This window comes from Gymnodraco acuticeps, unplaced genomic scaffold (genome assembly GCF_902827175.1).
Source record: "Gymnodraco acuticeps unplaced genomic scaffold, fGymAcu1.1, whole genome shotgun sequence".
Classification (NCBI taxonomy): domain Eukaryota; kingdom Metazoa; phylum Chordata; class Actinopteri; order Perciformes; family Bathydraconidae; genus Gymnodraco; species Gymnodraco acuticeps.
Window position 1 is genome coordinate 2,950,020 of NW_022990295.1, and position 20,280 is coordinate 2,970,299.

The 20,280-nt window shown below is 40.6% G+C and overlaps 1 protein-coding gene across 5 annotated transcripts in view; it reads left to right on the forward strand.

The window, feature by feature from the left end:
* dlgap2a (discs, large (Drosophila) homolog-associated protein 2a) overlaps positions 1-20,280 on the forward strand; it is a 198,073-nt gene that overhangs the window by 91,008 nt on the left and 86,785 nt on the right. For 4 of the 5 annotated variants that reach the window (XM_034222526.1, XM_034222527.1, XM_034222528.1 and 1 more), the window contains one exon: positions 12,220-12,252. The exons of the other annotated variant lie outside the window; for it this stretch is intronic. In XM_034222526.1, the coding sequence (XP_034078417.1) occupies positions 12,220-12,252 (33 nt within the window). The remainder of the gene's footprint in view (positions 1-12,219; positions 12,253-20,280) is intronic. 5 annotated transcript variants of the gene reach the window in all.

The following is a 20,280-nucleotide window of genomic DNA, read 5'->3' on the forward strand; positions in this document are numbered from 1 at the left end:
TTCCCCTACAACCATCTGGTATTGTAAAACTCAGCTTCTCCATATTTTTTGTCATAAAGTGACACGGTTCTTGTACAAATAGTACCTAGTGGCAAAGTTATACACAGTGAAAGCTGTGTGTAGATGCCTGCCACTCTAATATGTATGTTAAAATGCTTCACACTGCGGTGTTTAGCGGGTTAGATGAACGTGAATTGACTACAGCTCACAAATAACAAAAGACCTTCGGAACATAACACACGGACGCTCATGTTAGTATGATTCCCACGTTTAGAAACTCTCTGATTATAATTGAAAGGCTTTGACCCTTTTTGAACCTGCAAGTAACTTCAATTACATGACCTCAGGCCCACTTGTCACATATCCGTCACAATCTGACATCAGCAGCCCTTGGATGCACTGTGCCTGGTTATAAATAGCTGCCTCACGTCCTATTGCTGTTTGTTGCACATCCTTTGAAAACGAAACACATGGAGGCAGACGCAGACTGTCACTTCTGATCTGGGGAAAGACTTTAGATGAAATGATGACGAGTGATAGTAAAAAGTTCATCAGATGTAGGAGAAGGACAAGTGAGGGACGTGCCATTGTTGTCTACACCCGCCTTCCGTCAGCAGGTGTCAATATGGCCATCTAAGGGGCTGAGGGCTCCTGATAGACGCTCCAGCAAGACAAAGCTGCTGGGGCGTGAAGGTGGCCATTAATATCCTCTGTGCACAAGTCCCTCTGTTAACTTCAGTCCATACAGCTCTCTCTATCTCTCTGGTCTTCCACACTGTTCCACCTGTTCACTCTCCTTCTATCATCCACCCTTCAGCGCCGTTTAGGAGCCGTAAATCATTTTTCTTCAATCCTCCCCTCCCTAAAATATGTATCTCCCTCTTCCTCTCGATTCCTTCCGCCTCCCAGGAGGTAAGAGAAACCTCCTATCCATCTGGAGATATCCACTCAAACATATATTCATATAGAATTGAGATATGCACTTACTTGAAAACAAATCATCATTTAAAACCTTGTTTTTTGCTGGCCTCCACTGGTTTCACATCTCTGCCCGCTGTAGTGATAATGTGGCGCCTGTCCAACTGTTTTATAGGATTTCAGTGTCCCGGACGAATGGGACATATGCTGGTCAAATGTTATGTGTATTTATTGAGCTTAAAACTATTGTTATAATTCAATCTCATATCAAATCTCTATGTATCCTTTCATTTGATCAACTAAGAGAAACCTGAAAAAGATTCACAGAGCAAGCTACTCATTCCCAGCCAGTGCTGCTGGTAGCCTGCACCGATTGAAATGACAAATCAGCTGTAGATAACTGTTTAACTTACCCAAAGGCCAAAGTGCTACTCAGCCAACCATTGTTTGTCACACAGAGAAAAAACGGTATATTGAAACTGTCGATGAAAGCAGGCTTACCCTAGTTCCATACCCTGGTCCCCATTCCCCGACTATCTGAAGACCCTTATCTAGCCAAGACCACCACAAGGGAGGGGAAATTAACATATACACACATTTTAGTTACTATTAATGTCATTTGAGCTATGTTTTGTTATTGATGAGTACATATTTTATGCCAAATGTATTCATTTTACAGAAATAAACATTACTCATTTGCAAACACAAGGAAACTCCTCAGCGGCTGCAACGATCCACAGCAGTATTATAAATCTCTCATGGTTTGTGTCGGCATCAATGGCCTTATAGCTACACACGGACTTCCTAAATAGACAGGAGACGCATCGTGACATGTGATGGCTTTTGACTCGCCTCAGAATGACAGTGTTTGTCTGTAACTGAAGGTGGGGCCTAGATCCCTGCACTGGTGTCACACATAACGCCCACTGCTTCGTCTACTCAGAGCTACAGGAGCCGACTAAAAGCTGTTTTTCTTTTAAAGAATGTATTCTGATGGAGCCACACCAGAGCAGTTGTTTGTAGAGTTCTTTCCCAGTGTCTGTGATCACCCTGATGGCTGGCTAGATTTCAGCGCTCGCTGTTGGATGTCAGACGCCTGCTGTTACCCTTCTAAGAATATGGTGAATATTTCTGACAATGAGCTCCTTGTACAATGTTGAGTTGGTGACTTTCTGGTCTTATAAGTGATATTTGTAGTTTATAATAAGAGTGGCTCAAATATTTTGTTTCTTCTGCTTTTATATATCAGGAATTTTTTTGCAACCATGATCTCGGAAATTAATAAAGATCAATGTAGTAAAAGACCTACATTATGTCATATTTTACCTCACTTTGTCACTACGGAAGTTAACTGTGTTCCCACTTGTTAGAACCTCATTTTCGGTAATTCAAGTGCTCATGAAATGTTGAATCAAAGAAAAAGTTTGACATTTGGGAATATGGCCATGCAGTACGCTATTTTTATTGAGTCTAATGGCAAGTTCAGTCCACTTTCATCATCATGTCTATCCAGTAAATATTAAGCAGGATCCTCGAGGCAGATACAGTAGCTTAGCATAAAGACACGATAGCATGGCTCTGTGCTAAAACAATAACTAAATATCAAACAAGTTATATCTTGCTTAATGATTCATCCAAAAACAAAAGTGGTTCCATTGTTATGCTAAGCTAACCTGGCTATAACTTCATATTCAATGGACGGACATGAGTGCGGCATGGGCGTAGGAAGCATCCTGAATGTGGGGGGGGGTATTTTTAACGGGGGGTGTGGGGGTCCTCCCCCACAAAAAAAAATAGATTTCCTGTATTCTGGTGCGTTTTAAGGTGGTTTGATACTTTTATGTGGCTATACTAGCATGAGGAAAATGATGGGTACATTTTGTAATTTCATCCAGTAGTAAAGAAAGGAAACATATTTGATTATTAATTCAGAGCCGTCTTTGAATTAATAAAAAGCAGTTTAAATGCCCATTTTTTGTACATTTATATACAACAATAAATATTTGTGAGTGCATTGAGAGATATTGTTGTGGAGAGTCATTTATATATACATCGCAAAATACATTTGTGAATCCTTCTGTGAGCATTTATTAAATATTGAGACTGATCTGACTCCATACAGATGTTAAGTTCACCTTTGGTATCATTGACTTAAATGTTCAAATAAATGTTGCTCTTCTGTCTATATTGGTCATATGATGCGCCTTGACTGAAATGTTTCCTTTTCAATATCCCCACTGATTTCCTTAACATTCTGGGATGAGAGTCCACATCACAATTGACTCTAAACTGTCATTTCCCTTTCATCAACATTGAATCATAACAAGTCATACTGAATGTAAATACAACTGACTCTAAAGTAAGTCCCAGTCTGTGACATTGGACATTTTGAAGACTCAAACTCAAAGTCCCAAGCAGTAGAATATTACCTATCTATGTAATGTGCACAGAAAATAAATAGTTAACTGAATACTGGGATGGACATGGCCTATAAGCACTCAGTAAAACATAATCACACACAAAAAGCTTCTGAATGATAAGAAGTATAATTAAAACATAATGCAAATTACCATTTTGAGAGAGAGTACCTTAAAGCAGGGGTTCCCAACCGTGTTACTGCCGGGCCGCGAAATAGCTGTGAGTTTATCGTAATATTTGCAGAATTATAAATATATAAAATATTTTATCATAATATTTTTTTCAAAAAGTGTTTAATTTTCGCACCTATACCAGTCATGTTATTTCCTCCAGTAGCCTAGTTAATCTTTCACCAGATAACCGTTGAAAATGGCTTTTATGATGTTCCGAGTGATTCGGCGGCTCAGCTGGTCTCAGCCTCTTGTGTGCACGAGAAAGTTACCGGTGCGCCAAGTAGGAAGAGGAGCACACAGGAGACAACCGTTTAATTGCAGACTGTTATGTTTATGTGGGGAAATGGCAGTGCATACATTATTTGAGATATATTTCAAACTCGGACTTCATTTTAAGGACATGTCGGCCAGGGGTGTAGAGCTATTTGTTTAAGCACCGGATTGGCAAAACAGGAGAGTAAACCATTCTGCCTTGATCTATGAATTCATGTCCGGGACTCTCACGGTATCTGCTGCCCGCAGCTGTTTTATAGAAGGAAAACCTCCTTCACTTCATGAAATGGCTGCAGGCAGCATCAGGAGGCAGCGGGACGTGTAACTCCGCCTCTGAGAAGTGCAGCACCAGCGGGTAAATAGCTGTGCCTTTTTACGCACCGCCTTCGCTGTGTTTACCTTCATCAGAACAGCTTAAGAGTGACTGCAGGCTGCTTCGTGTTAACCACACACACCTCTACACACATCGAACTGCCCGATTACTCTCCCTTTTATTCATTTTATGAAGGAGATGTCCAGTCACCAAGGCGCGTGTGCGTGTGTGTGTGTGTGTGTGTGCGCGTGTGTGCGTGACGTGTGTGTGTATGTGCTCTGCTCAGCTCTGTGTGTTCGGTGTGTTTGTGTCTGTCCGACACCGGCATTTGTTTTCAAATGACCATGAACAGTAATTTACACACATCTGGCTAACTCCATATGTAACCTATATGTGGGTGTTCCCAAAATAAATTTGTTTAATCTTAATCTCGATGTAGTGCTAAATGCTATCGGAGTGCATCGGAACGAACGTCACTATCATAATATCTTCTGAAAACAAATGCCAGTGACACACACGCACGCACGCACACACACACCCTGGCGACCGGACATCTCCTTCATAATGCGCCTTCTCCTCATTTTCCCAGCATTCACTGGATTATCCGTAAATCATACAAACAAAACCAAAACGTTGATTTATCTGTTTTCCCGTTTTGGTTTTAAAAACTGAATAAGTCGGTTTTCCGTTTTTCCGAAAAACCAAAAAACGACACCGGTTCTTTTTTAAATGTTGTTAATATGTTTTGGATGCATATTGTTCTAGTATTTGTTCAGGCTGTTACAAGTAGCCTCTGTTGCTACCTTGTGGTGAGTAAATATTAAAATCAGTTACAATTGACAACTGGTCCGTGATTTTTTTTTAATGTATCTGCCGGTCCTTGGCACAATAAAGGTTGGGAACCCCTGCCTTAAAGAACTCAGAAAATAATCTCTTATCGAACTGAGGCTCCAGTAAAACACACTGACTGCGTCTCTACAGTAGGCTACATCATGGTGTTTACATGAGCACAGAGAGATCAGGTTATTCATGTTCCCTGTTTACATGATAAATACTAGCAACCTGGCATTTCGATGCCTTTTCTCATCTAAACTATTCAGTATTTGTATCTCTCTATCATGACATAAAGACGAAACTCCTCTCCAGAAGTGAGACGCTTTTGCCGCCGCCGCCATGACTGTTAACTGATTAACTGCTACCAGCTGAAGATTTACTTTCCTCTTCTTTGAAAAAAATGTTCTTATGTCCATGTTGTCTGGGGGAGAAAACATATCAAACCAAGAGATCGTCAGCTTTGATTTTCTCTGTATTAACCATTTCCTGAACATTTGGTGTGTGTGCCTTACCTCCGCTACCGGCATCGCTTCATACAACAGATCTGAGCTGTCCAACTATGACAACACTCCTTGAACATGCGCGCGCTATGGGAGAATCTGCCTTGGTACAAAGTAGCAGTGAAAACATGGTACGGAGTTTCATTGATTTGGGCATTCTCTAAATAAGCAATTGGAATGTATTTGATAGTGAAGCACTGACACAGCGCTCTACAAAGTGCGGCGAGTGGAGAGACCGATTCACGGATTTTCCACATGGTAAAAGTGGGGGGGTCTAAACTAATCATTTGAAAAAGTGGGGGGGACTTGTCCCACCCTCATATAATGGCTGCGACGCCCATGGAGTGCGGTATCAATACTCTCATCTGACTCTCCTCAAGAAAGCAATAAAAGAGCATATATCCTAAAATGTCAAATGTTGCCTAGAAGTTTCAGACCCTAGTCATTCTTAAATATTGATCCCGCAAATTATAACGGGTGTTGTGTAATTAATATTTACAACCAGACGTGTTCGATACAAAATGTGCTTGCATGTAGAACGCTCAGTAAATATGTGTAACAACGCAGTGGAATTAGAAGCAGGCAGGGCTTATACTGCCGGGCTGATGAGTTTTCCTCCAGCCCTGCGCTCAGCTCCTCTGAGAAGTGCTAGATCAGCTCCGAGGGGGGGCTGCATATACACAGGGGGCCCCGCTGAAGATGGATGGTGCCAGTCAAGGGGAAGGTAAACCGAAATCGGTGATCCTCCACATAGATGAGGCTTGGAGCGTGGGAGTGTGTTTGTCTTGTGATTTGTTAGAGTATTTAAGTGTGAGTCAGTTATCTGTGTGTGGTCATGCCTGCCTGTACACAAGGGTGTTTGTTAATCCGTCCAAGATGTGCATTACTGTGTACTTCCCTTTATTGACCTACCTATTGACCCAGTGTCAATAAACAGGTCTTTATTTGACTTGTGTTTCACAATCTGTGTGTTGCCAATGTCAGAACAAACAAACAGAGTTTATGGGACCTGTCTCTCAGTCAAGTCTTTGGGAAATGCACCAAACTCCCTGAATAAAGTTTTGATGTCCTCGCACCTGTGGTATCACGCTTGGCTTTATATAACCTTGCAGGTTTTTTCTGAGAGATGCTCCATTCTTGTGAAAAAGCCAAGATCATTCTCAGCACAGGCTAATTAGCACCTGTATCTCTCACACATCACATGATCTGGGGAAAGATGGAGAGAGTGGGAAAAGAGCGCGGATAAAAGAAAGGAATCAGCCAACGGGGAAGGTGTGAGCAGGCGGCGCTGATATGGAAATGAAGGCTTTAATTATGGATGAATACATTATCAGATCAAGGCTAAGGATTTGCTCGCCTTGTATGTTGTGTTTGGAGATGGGATGATATCAGGGGACTGTGCAGGCCCCTGATAAATCTGTTAGTGTACTCACAACCAGTAAGAGCTCAGCATCCAGATTTTATCTATTTTTGAGGCTGTTTTTGTCACAAACACACTGACACTTTTGATTAAACTTTATTGGTCTGCGTTTGTTCTTTACTCTCATGTAGTATACTGATAGGTATATGTAGGATTGAGAAACCGTGAAGTACCAAGCCTGTAATTGCAATCACTATTTTTCTTTTCAAAGTCTGCTGTTTTCTTCTCATGAACCTTGCATCTATGTTATCTTTACACTATGACATGATCTTGCAGTTAAGGCAGGTGCTTGAGATGCTTTTGAATGAATAAGGTAGCATAAATAGGAAAACCCCTTAATTTGGCTGTAAATTGACCAATACAAGGCCAGGATGAATCCTCAATGTAAGTACAATCAATGTTTACTTTGTATAAGTACAGTTCATTTTCATTCACATTGTGATGTTTCAACAGTTTTTTGTTTTGTTTTTTATCTAATCTGAGGTATTTTTACATACTTTGATACAGGCGTTGTTGTTGCCCTAAAGATTACTTTGGACAATCCCAAAAACCTTGAAAAAGTGTTAAGTGCTAATTAGCAAATGTTAGCATGCTAACTTAAAGCTCAAGCACAGTTGTTCCTGCTAGAGTGCAACTCTTTGACTTCATTGTCCACAGTGATTCAAATTAGCATCAAGATCTTCCCTCATGGCTAGCATAATACGTTTAGCAAAAGGCTGGCGGACAATTTACACCTCCTATTGGAAAGCAAATGAGAATGACCCTAGAGCACTATACAGTAAAAGCATGATCAATATAGGCTCCACACAGGGAAATTCAAGAGCACTTTAAATTTAAACAGTCAGGACAAACTAATCGAGCCAATTGCCTTGACTCTGTGGAATTATACTGTAGGGAGTGGGAAGTAAAAAGGACAAATTAAACTAGTAAATTCTCTCCAGGCTTCAGCTGTCTGACAGTGCAGAGCACCCAAAGCGCGTGTGTGTGGTTCAAACCCACAGACCACCAAAGCACTCAGAACAGAGGTCCAAATAAAGTTACAGCACAATGCTCCTGCTAAAGGCCCTGTCACACTGTCCCGAAATTGACACCCGATGGACACACGATAAAGGAAATGTTCAAATTCGGCTGTGATCGTAGCAACATCGGGCCATTCGTGAGGGCATCTAAGTCATCGTATGACCGCCGGTGGAGTTTCTCAGGCTCCGGCAGCAACTTCGTGAGCGGCAACTTCGTAAGGCACTCGTGAGGGCATCTTGTCAAATCGTGTCTGCTTCGTGTTATCATCGGTGCATTCACCCTCACTCTGATCGTGGCGAATGCCCGATGGCACCGATGATAACAAGATGCCCTCACGATGGCCTTACGAAGGGCAAAATTGACACACGAATTCAACACGAAAATGAACCTTCGCAAGGTCCTTCGGCAATTTTTTGGCATGCCAAAGATTTAGCCACCGCTCACGAAGTTGCTGCTGGAGCCTGAGAAACTCCACCGGCGGTCATACGAAGGCTTAAGATGCCCTCACGAATGGCCCGATGTTGCTACGATCACAGCCGAATTTGAACATTTCCTTTATCGTGTGTCCATCGGGTTGTTTTATTGCACAACAAAATCATGTAAATATATTATGTAAATAACCCAATTTGTGTTCTGTGAAACTAAAAAGGATATAATATATTATTTTGAAGGACAGTTGACAGGAAGTTGTTGTTGTTATGGAAACAACATTACGGAGAAAACGTAATATTTTCTACATATAACGACGGATAAAGTAAAGAACAAAGTCTGAAGATATCAGTACAGTATCATAGTACTGTAACATAATTGTTTTTTGTACTTTCATTGCAGTTGTATGTCTTAAATGTAATGTAAATGTTGCCTTCGTGTGTGGTTCGGGGCCATCTTCGTGCGAAATTCACAATTCCATATTCGTGTGTCCATCGGGTGTCAATTTCGGGACAGTGTGACAGGGCCTTAAGTGACAACCACAGCTGGATTTCTATGTGGAGTTGTCTTTGTAGGCTTCACTTTGTTTTTAGTGTGAGTGTTAAGCATTGTGTGGCTTTTTGATCTACACTCTAAAAACGAATTCAGGCGACTTTTCACCTCCACTTAATTAAATGCATGGTTGCAAGATAAAAATGTGAGTTAATTGATTTAGATAACATTTTTAAGTTGCAACCATTAATTTATAAGTTGTGTTGACGTAATAATGTTGGTAATTACATCAACTTAATATTGTGTGTAATTTGAACTCTGATTTCTGCGTTAATTGACTTAAAACAACATTCAAGTTGTAGTAAGTAATGCAATGGCTTGATAACTTAATTGTTCTACACCTTGAGTTAAGGATTTCAAGTCCACTCCCACTTAACATGCCGGGACAAGTTCCGACAGTTAAGACAAATAGAAATATACAAAGGACATTTTAAGGTGAGTGTCATCTTTTGTCATTCAAATACAGTAGATAGCCTTGTAGTTGCACTGTATGGCAAATTGCTGTTTGACCAAAATTAGCAGCCTTTGAACTGTGAATAGTTCTGTGAGAGGAGTAGTAGAGGCTACTGTGAGAGTAAACCTACTTTGGTTACTATTGTGATATCGCTTTTCATTCAAAATGAATCTCGGTGAAGCAGACCAAGGACATGCTTCTTGAGGTAGGATCGTTATTTAGAGTTGTCATTGAAATGCAAGTTGTTGGCAGTCTCCCATTCAGAATATATTCATTTAGGTCATTTATCTTTTTTTCCTTTTTCAAAAATAGCACAATACAATTGAAGTACGCAGAGAACTATAGCCATCCGCTGCCTTGTTGTGTACCTTGGAGAAAAGGAAGAGGACCTTTTCAAGGAGTTTAGCGACGTAATTACAAATCTTGAAGTAAAATAAAATCCACGGGCACAGTGTAAAAACACAGGACAAAAGCACTGCTCTCTGTCAGTTTAAGCATATTGCACTTTTGGCCACACCCCAATGAATAATATCTTAGCAACGTTCAGCATGGATAGGTGTTGACAGCAATGGCATGGGAAAAGGATTGTGTAACATTTGACAAGTGGCTTCTGCTCTTCTGCTCCAGTTCACATATTGTATGGAACCTGCAAAACAGATGAGAAGATGCACTAAAACGTGCACGGTTGGGATTGATTAAATCTGTCCACATGCATTTAAACACTAGGTAATGTACTCAAAAGCACCTCTGTGTGTCTTCAGGACCACATTGCCATGACGACACACACATGCAGACTCAATAGGTGAAAACAATACCAGCGTTGCTTTAGCAGCTGGTAATAATGGCTCTGAATTCGCTAAGAGTGACAGTTTAAAAAGTATGCAATTACCTAATTCATTATCTCTAATGCGCTAACCTATTATTTAATGTGCTTCAAAAGGACATGAATATCGCCTTCATCAGTAACCGGTCCACCCAGGATCTGACCATACGATGGCAACCATCGTGGTGGAGGGAAACATGAATGAGCAAGCATTCTGCGTTAAATGTGTTCATACTGTTTGAAATAATGACTGTCGGCAGTGTAAACATCTTTTGTCAAATGGATGTGTGTGATCTGCAGATTGGTGGCCATTGAGAGTTTGTTTCTATAGTTTTACAAAGACTTTACAGATTTGACACATTTGGCACTGGTTTTAAATATGCAAAGGCCTCTAACTTCGATGTGATGGCAGCATTTATTTGCTGTGTTCATTATGCCCAGTTTCTGTTTTTGAAAAACAAACCTATTTAATAATCATGTTTGTTTAAAATAATCTTGGAGGCTGCCTGCACTCTGCTCTAGGGAATACTTCATTAACAGTAATGCACATATATTGATTTAGATATTCAGGATTACAGAACATGATATAAGTGGTAATTAAAAACACCTCTGATTGTAGAGGAAAAGCCTTCTCCCATAGCTCAAATAACTTTGTTGCTTTGAGACAATTTCATTAGAAGTTGTCTTAACTCAATAAACATCGATGCAAACTGTTGCGTTGATTTTCTTTGTTGAGCCAAGGCATTTGTTTTCAGAGTGTACACTTACAGTAAGCACAACTTGAGAAAAGCATTTTTGTGAAAATAAGAGGTGTTCTGAAGCCAAATGCAGCTTCATGTTTTGTTCAGAGTTGACTTTACAATCTGCCCACTCTGAGAGCGACAACAAACCTTTAAAAGTGCTCTTTCATTCATCCGCCGCTCTGCCAAGCTCTCCTCGCTGCACTCTGCTCATGAGCAAGGTCATCTGGGGAAGAGAGACAGAAATGGCAGCACTTTAATATTTTGAACATTTATGTACACGTTTTGTTGCATTTCTATCCCCTGGAATGTACAGAAGGGGATACAAACCATGCATCAAAAGAGCTGTCTCACTGTTTTCCTCTTGAATAAGTCAAGCTACAGTATGAGTCCAAGGTTGCTGCAGATTTAATTAAGCCCCTAATTAGCTGTGATTAGATGAGGTAGAAAAAAACCAACATGGCCTGTTTTTGCCACATCAGGGAAGAGAGACAAACACTGACACATCACAGCTGTTTTTAGACCGTCTGTGGAATTTAGAGCCTGAGGACATAACACTCATTTCCGTCATCACTCTGTTCATTATGCCCAGTTTCTGTTTTTGAAAAACAAACCTATTTAATAATCATGTTTGTTTAAAATAATCTTGGAGGCTGCCTGCACTCTGCTCTTGGGAATACTTCATTAACAGTAATGCATTGATTTAGATATTCAGGATTACAGAACAGTGTGCTGTTATGTTTGCATGGGAATAAAAAGATGAACACGAGACGCATGACGCATGTGAGGCCTGGTATATCCTTGAATTAAAGGATCATTGTAGTGTGAGTAATACAAATGATGGATAGTTTGCGATCAAAAATCAATGCATTTTTTCCCTATAATTTTACTTTTGAGTCTGCCGCAGGTTTGCATGTTCATATTTTTGCTCACAGAATCTACTGCATATGGCAGTGATGAATTGAAGTAATATTATTTCTCATTTTGTTTTCTGTTTTTTTTTTCCCTTGACGCCTGTCTCTGCATCATTTTGTTGTTTTTTTGCAGCTGCCGTTGGCTGATAGTCATATTATGCATGGTGGCTGGGTTTCTATTATATTTCACATGGGTACCACTCTGCAAGGACATTAGGAGAAAAAGAGAATCCGTTGTTCTCCATGTTGATTGTTCAGTTGTATTGTTTCTATTTGTTCTTGACACAGAGTGGGAGATGCTGAATCCTGAATAGCAGTTGTTAACATTTTCGCATTAAGGGCTGTGATGCTGACATGTGTTTGCATGCTCAAACACAGACTTTCACATATGTGCTGCCTCTATTAATCTCCTGTTGTTTCTCTTTGGTTCTTGTTTAGAATCACAGTGCACACTGTGTGGTGAACCAGAAGGTGAGTGGGCCTCGCTATACCCCAATAGCTCTTGTCATCGTCATCTCCCGGCTTGATGTTTTGCTGTTTGAGGAGGGGTGGGAGGTGGAGCGGGGGCGACGCTGTGCTGCAGACGCACTGTTCTTCATTCTTCATTCTGAGCAAAGCTACAGCCCCGGCCAGGTTTCAGGATACACGTAGAAATAAACACGCTGTTCATAAAGATGGCATCCTTCTGGTTTGGATTTTATAGTAACAACTGCCCTGCACACAGACTGTCACAGGTGCACTGCAGTGTGGAGTTACACAACAAATGTAACTCGATGGGGAGGCTATCTTTATCTACTAAGGGTTACTCTTACTGACCTGAGTGATAGACAGCATGAAGGCTGAAGGACACAGCTTCAGAGTGCTGAGTAACCACACATGCTCCTGCTGCACATCTCATTGAATGTTACCATTTCTGTCTCATTCTATCAGTCCCTGCACTGCTGACACTAGCCTCATTCTCCATTGGCAAATTCAAATTATCCCCTCAGGTCCACGTCCATTTCGTTCTTTCTCTTTGCACGGATTACATTTTGAGGGATTATCATTCCTTTTCAGTCCCTCTGCCCCGCTATAGCTGCTCATGATTGCTCAAGTCTTTCATCTATTGTTGGGTTTCATATGTGAGGCTGCTGTTACTGACAATCTAACAAAAACAGTTGTGACTAGAAATAATCTGTACATTCATCAGGAGGTGACAGCTTTGGTTGCATTTTTCAGTAAGAGGTCTTAACCTAGAAACAACCCATACACATTTTCCCTGACTGATCTGATATTTCCCTCTGGACTTAACCTTGTCCAGGAATCAGCCATGTACCTCTAAGCCCAATAAGCATTATTCTATGTCTGGAAAATCAATGGGGCCCTCTGCTTTGCTTGATTGGATTAAGACGTAATCAAATCGAGCGCGATAACTGTGTGCCTGTGACCTTCCCGCTGAGACAGGCAGGGAGGCCCGAGGGGCGGAAAGGGAGTGTGTGTGTCTGTGTGTACATGGTGTGTAAACGGGTGTGTACTGTAGCTGGGCACCAGGGAGCTCCCGAGGCGACTCCATGGTGTTGCTCCATGTTGCACAGGACAGCAGAGCAACAGAGCCACAGGTGTGGTGAAACAAGACATCCTGTATGGGTGGAGAAAGACTGTGTGTGTATTGCTTGGTATCAAACCTCAATTCAAAGGCTGTGAGTTTCACTCCTGTATATTTGTTATTTGATTGCATGATTTCTTGATTTCAACCAGAAGTTTGGCAAGTTAAGACTGTGTTTTTCATTCAGGTTATTGTTCTTTGTAAATGGCAAGTATCTGAAAAGTATGGCATTTTTGTTAAATAGAGAACAAATATTTTTAAAAAGGTGATATCGGCAATAATTGGTAGCTTTGGGACACCAGGATAAGCTTACAGAACAGCGATGTTATATCAGCTCATGCAGTAGATATGGTGCAACATTAACATTAATTCGGAGTCTTATTCCTGTCCAATTTGTGAATGCCAATGGAGTCCAATATATGCTCTCCTTTTGGCTAGGTTTTGCTCTTAACCAACTCCAACAATCTGCCTTTTTAGCATCTAAATGCTCCTTCTATATAAACTAGTTGCTATCGTTATCTGTCGGCAGTTCTGTGCTGGGTATAGCATACAATGGATTCATCAACATTGTTTCATTGTTAAAGAGCCACTGTTGTGCCTGGAAATGGTGCTCATGAGAGCTAAGAGTAAACTGAAACAGGAAAGCAGAAATTGGCTGAAAGATGCTATCATGCTGGGTAAAGCTGAGGTGACCTGCAGAGTCAACACTTTGTTGGTTTATCATTTATCAACATTGGCAACATGAAACATAGTCATTTGAGTAATTGTTCAAACTGAAAAGTACAGCTTTAATCTTCTCAATGTACAAAAAGAGTACCTTTAGCTGAGGTGTCCAAACTGAAATCAAACACCCAGCCCTTATCTCTATGTCCGTCTGTTTGCTCTGAGAATTGCAAACCAAAATCTAGTGGCCTGCAGGTAATTGCTGTCCTGCGAGAGAGAACAGAAGTGTCATGGTGTGAGGAATAAATATAGAGAGAGTTTTGAAGTGCAAACATGCACATCTTTGTGCAGAATGCTGAGCCAGGGGCAACATGTCCTGCTGGGACCCTCACCCCCATATCTCATAATGCATATATAAAGAACACAAACACCAACACATAAAAGATTATTGGGCGGTTGCTTAGATGGCAGCAAAATGTAATAGATATTTATTTTTAGGGGAGTCAAGGGATTTTATTCAGTAAGGGTTTCTTACAAAGTCCTAGTATACTGTAGTGAACAATTATTTATTTCTACTAGTTTTTACAGTGATTCTTTTTCTTCTTTCAAGATGATTTTTTTAGTCGAGAATATAAAGGAAAGGGCAGGAAGAAGATGGACCTTTATTAATCCCCTGAGGGGGAAATTCAGTTTCCACTCTGTCGTACACACACACGTTTTTATACAGGTCATACAGTACACACAGTACACACTTTTTACAACATGCACATACATATACAAATACACACACAGTTATATGCACACATGCACATGCAGTTGAGAGGTCAGAGCGGAGGCAGCCAGTCTAGCCGGTGCCAGTGAGCAGTTGGGGGTGAGGTGCCTTGCTCAAGGGCACTTCGGCAGTGGCCCAGGAGGTGAACTGGCCCCTCTCCAGTACCAGTCCACAGTCCGTATTTTTTGGTCCGATCGGGACCTGAACCGGCAACCCTTCGGTCCAAAGTCCAATCCCCTACAGACTGAACCTTTCTTTGAGGGAGGGAACAAAGAAAGGCAGCTGGTTGGATTTGAACCTGGTCACGCGGAAGTATTCCTTATTGCTCTTTACAAAGCACATGTGTGTCACATAATACATAATTCATATAATAGCTTCAAATGCTTAAGGCACAGCTGCTCAGTCAGTATACTGAATAGCTCTTGTACATTTGTGTGTTGTTGGATGAAATGGACCATGCACAAAATCTGCAATGATATCAGACAAGGCTCCAAACAGTGGAGACAAAAAGGCAACCAAACAAGGAAGCACTGCGATATAAAAGAAGGCACTTTACACAGAGAAATAAATTACTGAGCGAAAACTATTACAGAAAAAGGACAGGGAGGACACTTTCATAGACGTCTTGGCCTTAAACATAAAATTGATTGAAAAGTCTATAAAACTGGACTCACCTTGAAAGGAACTCTATGACCCCCATCCACCAAACTGAATGTATTAATAAGAGCTGTACCCCTGAGAATACATAACCTGTATTGTTAATTCAAAATAGGTACACAGTAGTCAAGGTGTGACATGTGGAGGGAGTCTTATTTTGCATTACTCATGGGGGATGAGGAAATCACAGCTGTTTTTGAGTCTAAATAAGAGCCCCGTCCTTCAGCTGATGCACGGATGGGTTTACTCAACGACAGCAGATGTGAGACAGAGCATTTCTTCATTAACCGAACCTTCACCGAAACCCTGAACTTCACTGATGGCGTGAAAGGGGGGGAAAAAAGAGTTTATATAGAGGGGAAATGGAAGTAAAGTGTATGGGATACATCAAGGAGGACAGAGAAGGAGAATGAAGACAAATGAACGAATGAGTTGGCAACCCTGTCCCCTAGAAATGTCATTTATATGCTACTAATATGTTTTGCTATTTTGCTATGCGCTTTTTGATGGGAAACTTGAATTATATTCACGAGCTTATTCCAGTGAAGGATTTTATCTGTGCAAATGTGGAAGAGGTGGATGCTGGGTTTATGTTGGTTATAGGGCTAATAACAACTTTGTTATCAGTTTCAAGTAAAAAAACTCAACTCATCCATACTTTTTCAGTATTCAATCAAGACCAAGCCCTTTCATAACATCGTTAAAAATCCTTTACTTGTAATGAGTTGGTAACAGTGAACAATTAGTAGATATATTTAATATCACCATTTTTGCAAGATTTAAAAATGTTGTTTCCTTATTGTGTTGCATTAATATAATATAATAATAATAATAATAATAATAGTACATTGTATTTGTATAGCCCACTTTAAAAACCACTTAAAAAAATAAGTTATCTAAGAAACATATTTAATAATATTTTTTTATAAATTAAATACAGAACTAGGGAGCTGAGTTTAAAAAAAATAGGTTAAGGGTAACAAAAATGACATTACATTCCTACTCAAACTAAAAATAAATCCTACTAAGTTGAGAATTAGTAGTAAATGAATGGAGAGACAGGATTGGAGTAGGAGGATTTTCTTTGGAACCACATTCTCTAGTGAGAAGGCTGATGAACATATGAGAATAAAAGGGTGTCAGCGTGTTGGTAATACATGGTCGTTTCCCATAAATATTTTGTTCCCCCTCCCCAATCTTATTGAATGAATGAGTTGGCAACCAAGCTCCCACACGTAGCATGCCAATGAACTGAACTGTGATGCATTAAGCAGGAAGCTCTCTAGTGTTATTATATAATATAACTGTACTTTATCAACATTGTAAATGGCTGTCTCTCAGTAATAATTCTCCATATGCAACCACACAACCATATCCCAGCATCCAAGTCCCATCTGGTCATTTCCTCAGGAGAGTGGAGGACGTCTTGGAGTTATACTGTACTGTAGGTAATATCATTAGGCCCTAATCCACATCTCCCCTGTGGTCAGAAATACTGTCCCGTATCGAATTGGGCAGCATGGATTTTTAATTTTCAGAAACCCATTTACATTGTATGTGGGCTAGACAAATAGGATGCATGCCAGAGCGCTCGCCAAGGTCAGTGTCCAATATAGAGCAGGCTTGTTGGAAGGTGTGAGGGGACTACTGATGCTGTACATTATACAACACAGAGGCTCAACAGCCCATAATGCACTCTGTGCTCCTGCAGCTTCCATATGCACTCTGCTAATCTAATAGAAAAGGAGCGATGCTTTTAAGAGTCAACCTAAAATAAAAAACATGTGTTTCTGCATAAGATGTGGGACTGAGCTGCAATGCTAATGACTCAGAAGGTGCTGAAATAATATGTAGGAGCATCTAGTAGGAATCACATTAATGTTAGCAAACACTTGAAAAATATTTTTCATCAAGGTTGTAACTTATCACATGCGCCATATTTTAGGGCACAACAGTTGAGAGTGCATCTTGTATTCTTATTGTCATTAGACTGGCCCATCCAGACGCCTATAGCTTACATTTTGTTTCTCAAATAGCTGCTGCATATTCATTTTTCTTTACACATAACGTTTAAAAGATTCATAGTTCTGTTGGACTCACATCCACCTACTTTTGGGGTTTTTGTTCCACTACAGCCTGTACTCCTTAAAAATATGTCTCCATACAAAAAAACTGCATTGTCGATTTCTTTCTAAGGAATAGATTTTCTCTCGAAATAAATTTTGTTTTCTGTCATGAAAAAAAACAAAGTAACAAAGTCTTTGGAAATCGATAAACGCAAAAAATCTGGAGCTTATGATGAATGTTCCAAACAAACACTGTACTTTCATAAAAGTGTGAGTGTCCCGTGTGACACCAAAAGTCAACACTGACTTTTAATTGATGTCAGAAACTTAATTAATTAAACAAATGTACTTATATTAAAGTGGACCTATTATGCTATATTGGAAAAATATATTGTAGGGCCATACCTATACAAAACATGTATATATACCAAACAGTTCACCCATTGTAGCCATGCCTCATACTGCTCATACCCCTCTTTTGCAGCCCTGTTAGAGAAACACGGATTTTGAGGAGGCGGAGCTAATGCCTGATCAGAATTCTACCGGAGATAAAGTAAAATTATGCTGTGATAAAATGCCATCCTGTTCTAAACCACATCAAGGATTATTTATGAAACAGTATGGAGCTCAAATGCTTTTTCTCTTGCGGGTTTATCACAACGTGAGTTCCTTTTTTATTTCCTGCTTTTTAAACAAATGTGCTACAGGTTAGCTCTGAGTGTTAGCGAGGCTTGCTAATGTAAACAAAGACGAGATTACGTCCAAAAAACTTCAGGCATGGTTTCTGATCGCAACTTTCTGTGGGTCAGCCGGCGATTTGACGTCATATCGGCAGCAAATATGTATCCGCTCGTTGTACCCCCGTTTTTAAAAGATTTGGGTGCGGAGGAAAAGAGAAAGGGTTTTATTTTCTGACACTGCGTGAGTTCCCCGACGCACCAGGGACACATATTTATGTATAAAAGACATAAAAAAGTGCATTTTGCATGATCGGTCCCTTTTAAGCCAAACTAAAATGTTTTACTAAACCTTAAGTTGCTTTTTTGCCTAAAACACAACAAAGTAGCCTATTCTTGTTGCAGGTTTGTTTATTTTAATTTACTTTATCAACTATCTGTTCAAAACTGTGACCGAAATCTGTGAGAAAATGTTCTCCTTAAAAATATCTGAGAATGCAGTTTAGTTGTATGGAAATGTAACTTTGTAGGAGAATAGGTTAGCCACTGAGTGCAATTAATGTAACTGTACTTAAGAATGTGTCACTATCCATGTTAGTGCTGTGTTTCGAAGCCTCCAAAAGCTGCATTTCCTGCCAATAGACCTGGCTGTGCTCCATACTGTACACAGTGAAGCAGTCTGAAGGCCAAAAGTGCATCATTGGTCTGCAGCGCCGTTCCCAGCCCTAACACCATTTCCAGAGGCTTAGTGTTTGAGAGGATGGCCAAGCAGCTGTCTTTATGTCACTGACAGCCATCAGACAGAGAGAGGGGAGAAAATATAACATCTGAAGATTGCCTGCAGCTTCCCACTGAAGGAGGATTAAGAAACCATGTTATTTAAACTGCAGGCAATTTTTTCGTCCTTCTCCAGGCGGCAAGGAAAAGTGCAGCAAGCAGTCAATCTTTTGAGCTTATCATCAAGTAACTAAAGTTGATCTCTCAGCGTTCCTGACGTCTTGCTCTTTCAAGACGCACACACAACCACAAAGCCACCACTTATTGTCATTCAACACACTTTTCTAATGCTTCAGTACCCCGCTTTGATATTTTATTCTTAAAATGACCCTTTAGTCCATTTGAAAACAATGTTTAATGACTAAGGGAGACCCTTCGAGTTGGGTTTGCGGCATAAATTCTTTTTGAGCCACGAGGAGAACGATTTTGCAGATAGCTGGCACTAACCTCGAATAACACATGCCATTAATCTAGCTTCGATTTTAGTGCAGGCATGACGAATGTGTGGGGATATATCTGTTCTGGAGATTGAAATGGAACTCTTTCTCACTCTGCTGCCATCAATCTGTCCACCTCTGAATCACCAGGAGAAAAGAAATCAGTGTCTCCAGTGATGAGAAGCCAACCAGAGAGAGCTGGAGAGAGACCCTCATCAGGCTTAGCAGAAGTTGGAATCAGAGGGGCTTTCTGTCCACTGCTATCGGCATTTTGTTCCTGCAATGTGACATGAGAAACCCTAGTACTCCCAATCACATGCGTGTGTGTCTCCCAGGTGAGCTGCTGTCCAGGTTTAGCTGTAATGGCTGCAGGGGAGCGCATATGGAGCAGCTTTTCTCAGCGAATCCTGGGATAGCGAGGAGAAAGCTTGACGTCGCTCCAGGCCAAAGATTGATGAGCTGCAAATACAATGGGGAAAAGTTTGAAACCAACTCAGGGGGGGGGGAAATGTCTAGGATGAGCTTTTTGCAAGCGCTCCCATTCATGACTCATTATAAAAAACACAGCGAGAGCCTGTTGGCAAAATGCAATAGCTGTTTTCTTTCAGTGTGATGATTCATTGATGAATACATCTCCAAATATTTGTGTTGTTATCACCAATGAGCATCATGTTCTGAGGGCGGAATACGATCAAATGAGAGTGATACTTTTGAATTCATTGCCGCCTCTAACTTCACCGGTTTGATTGGACTCTTGGGGTGATAACAAGATCAACTGACCGTCAGCATGAAAACATCATTACTAGGAACGATCCCAGGGGCTTTAAATTGACTGGCGGAGGTGGGATCACTTTACTCCTATTTC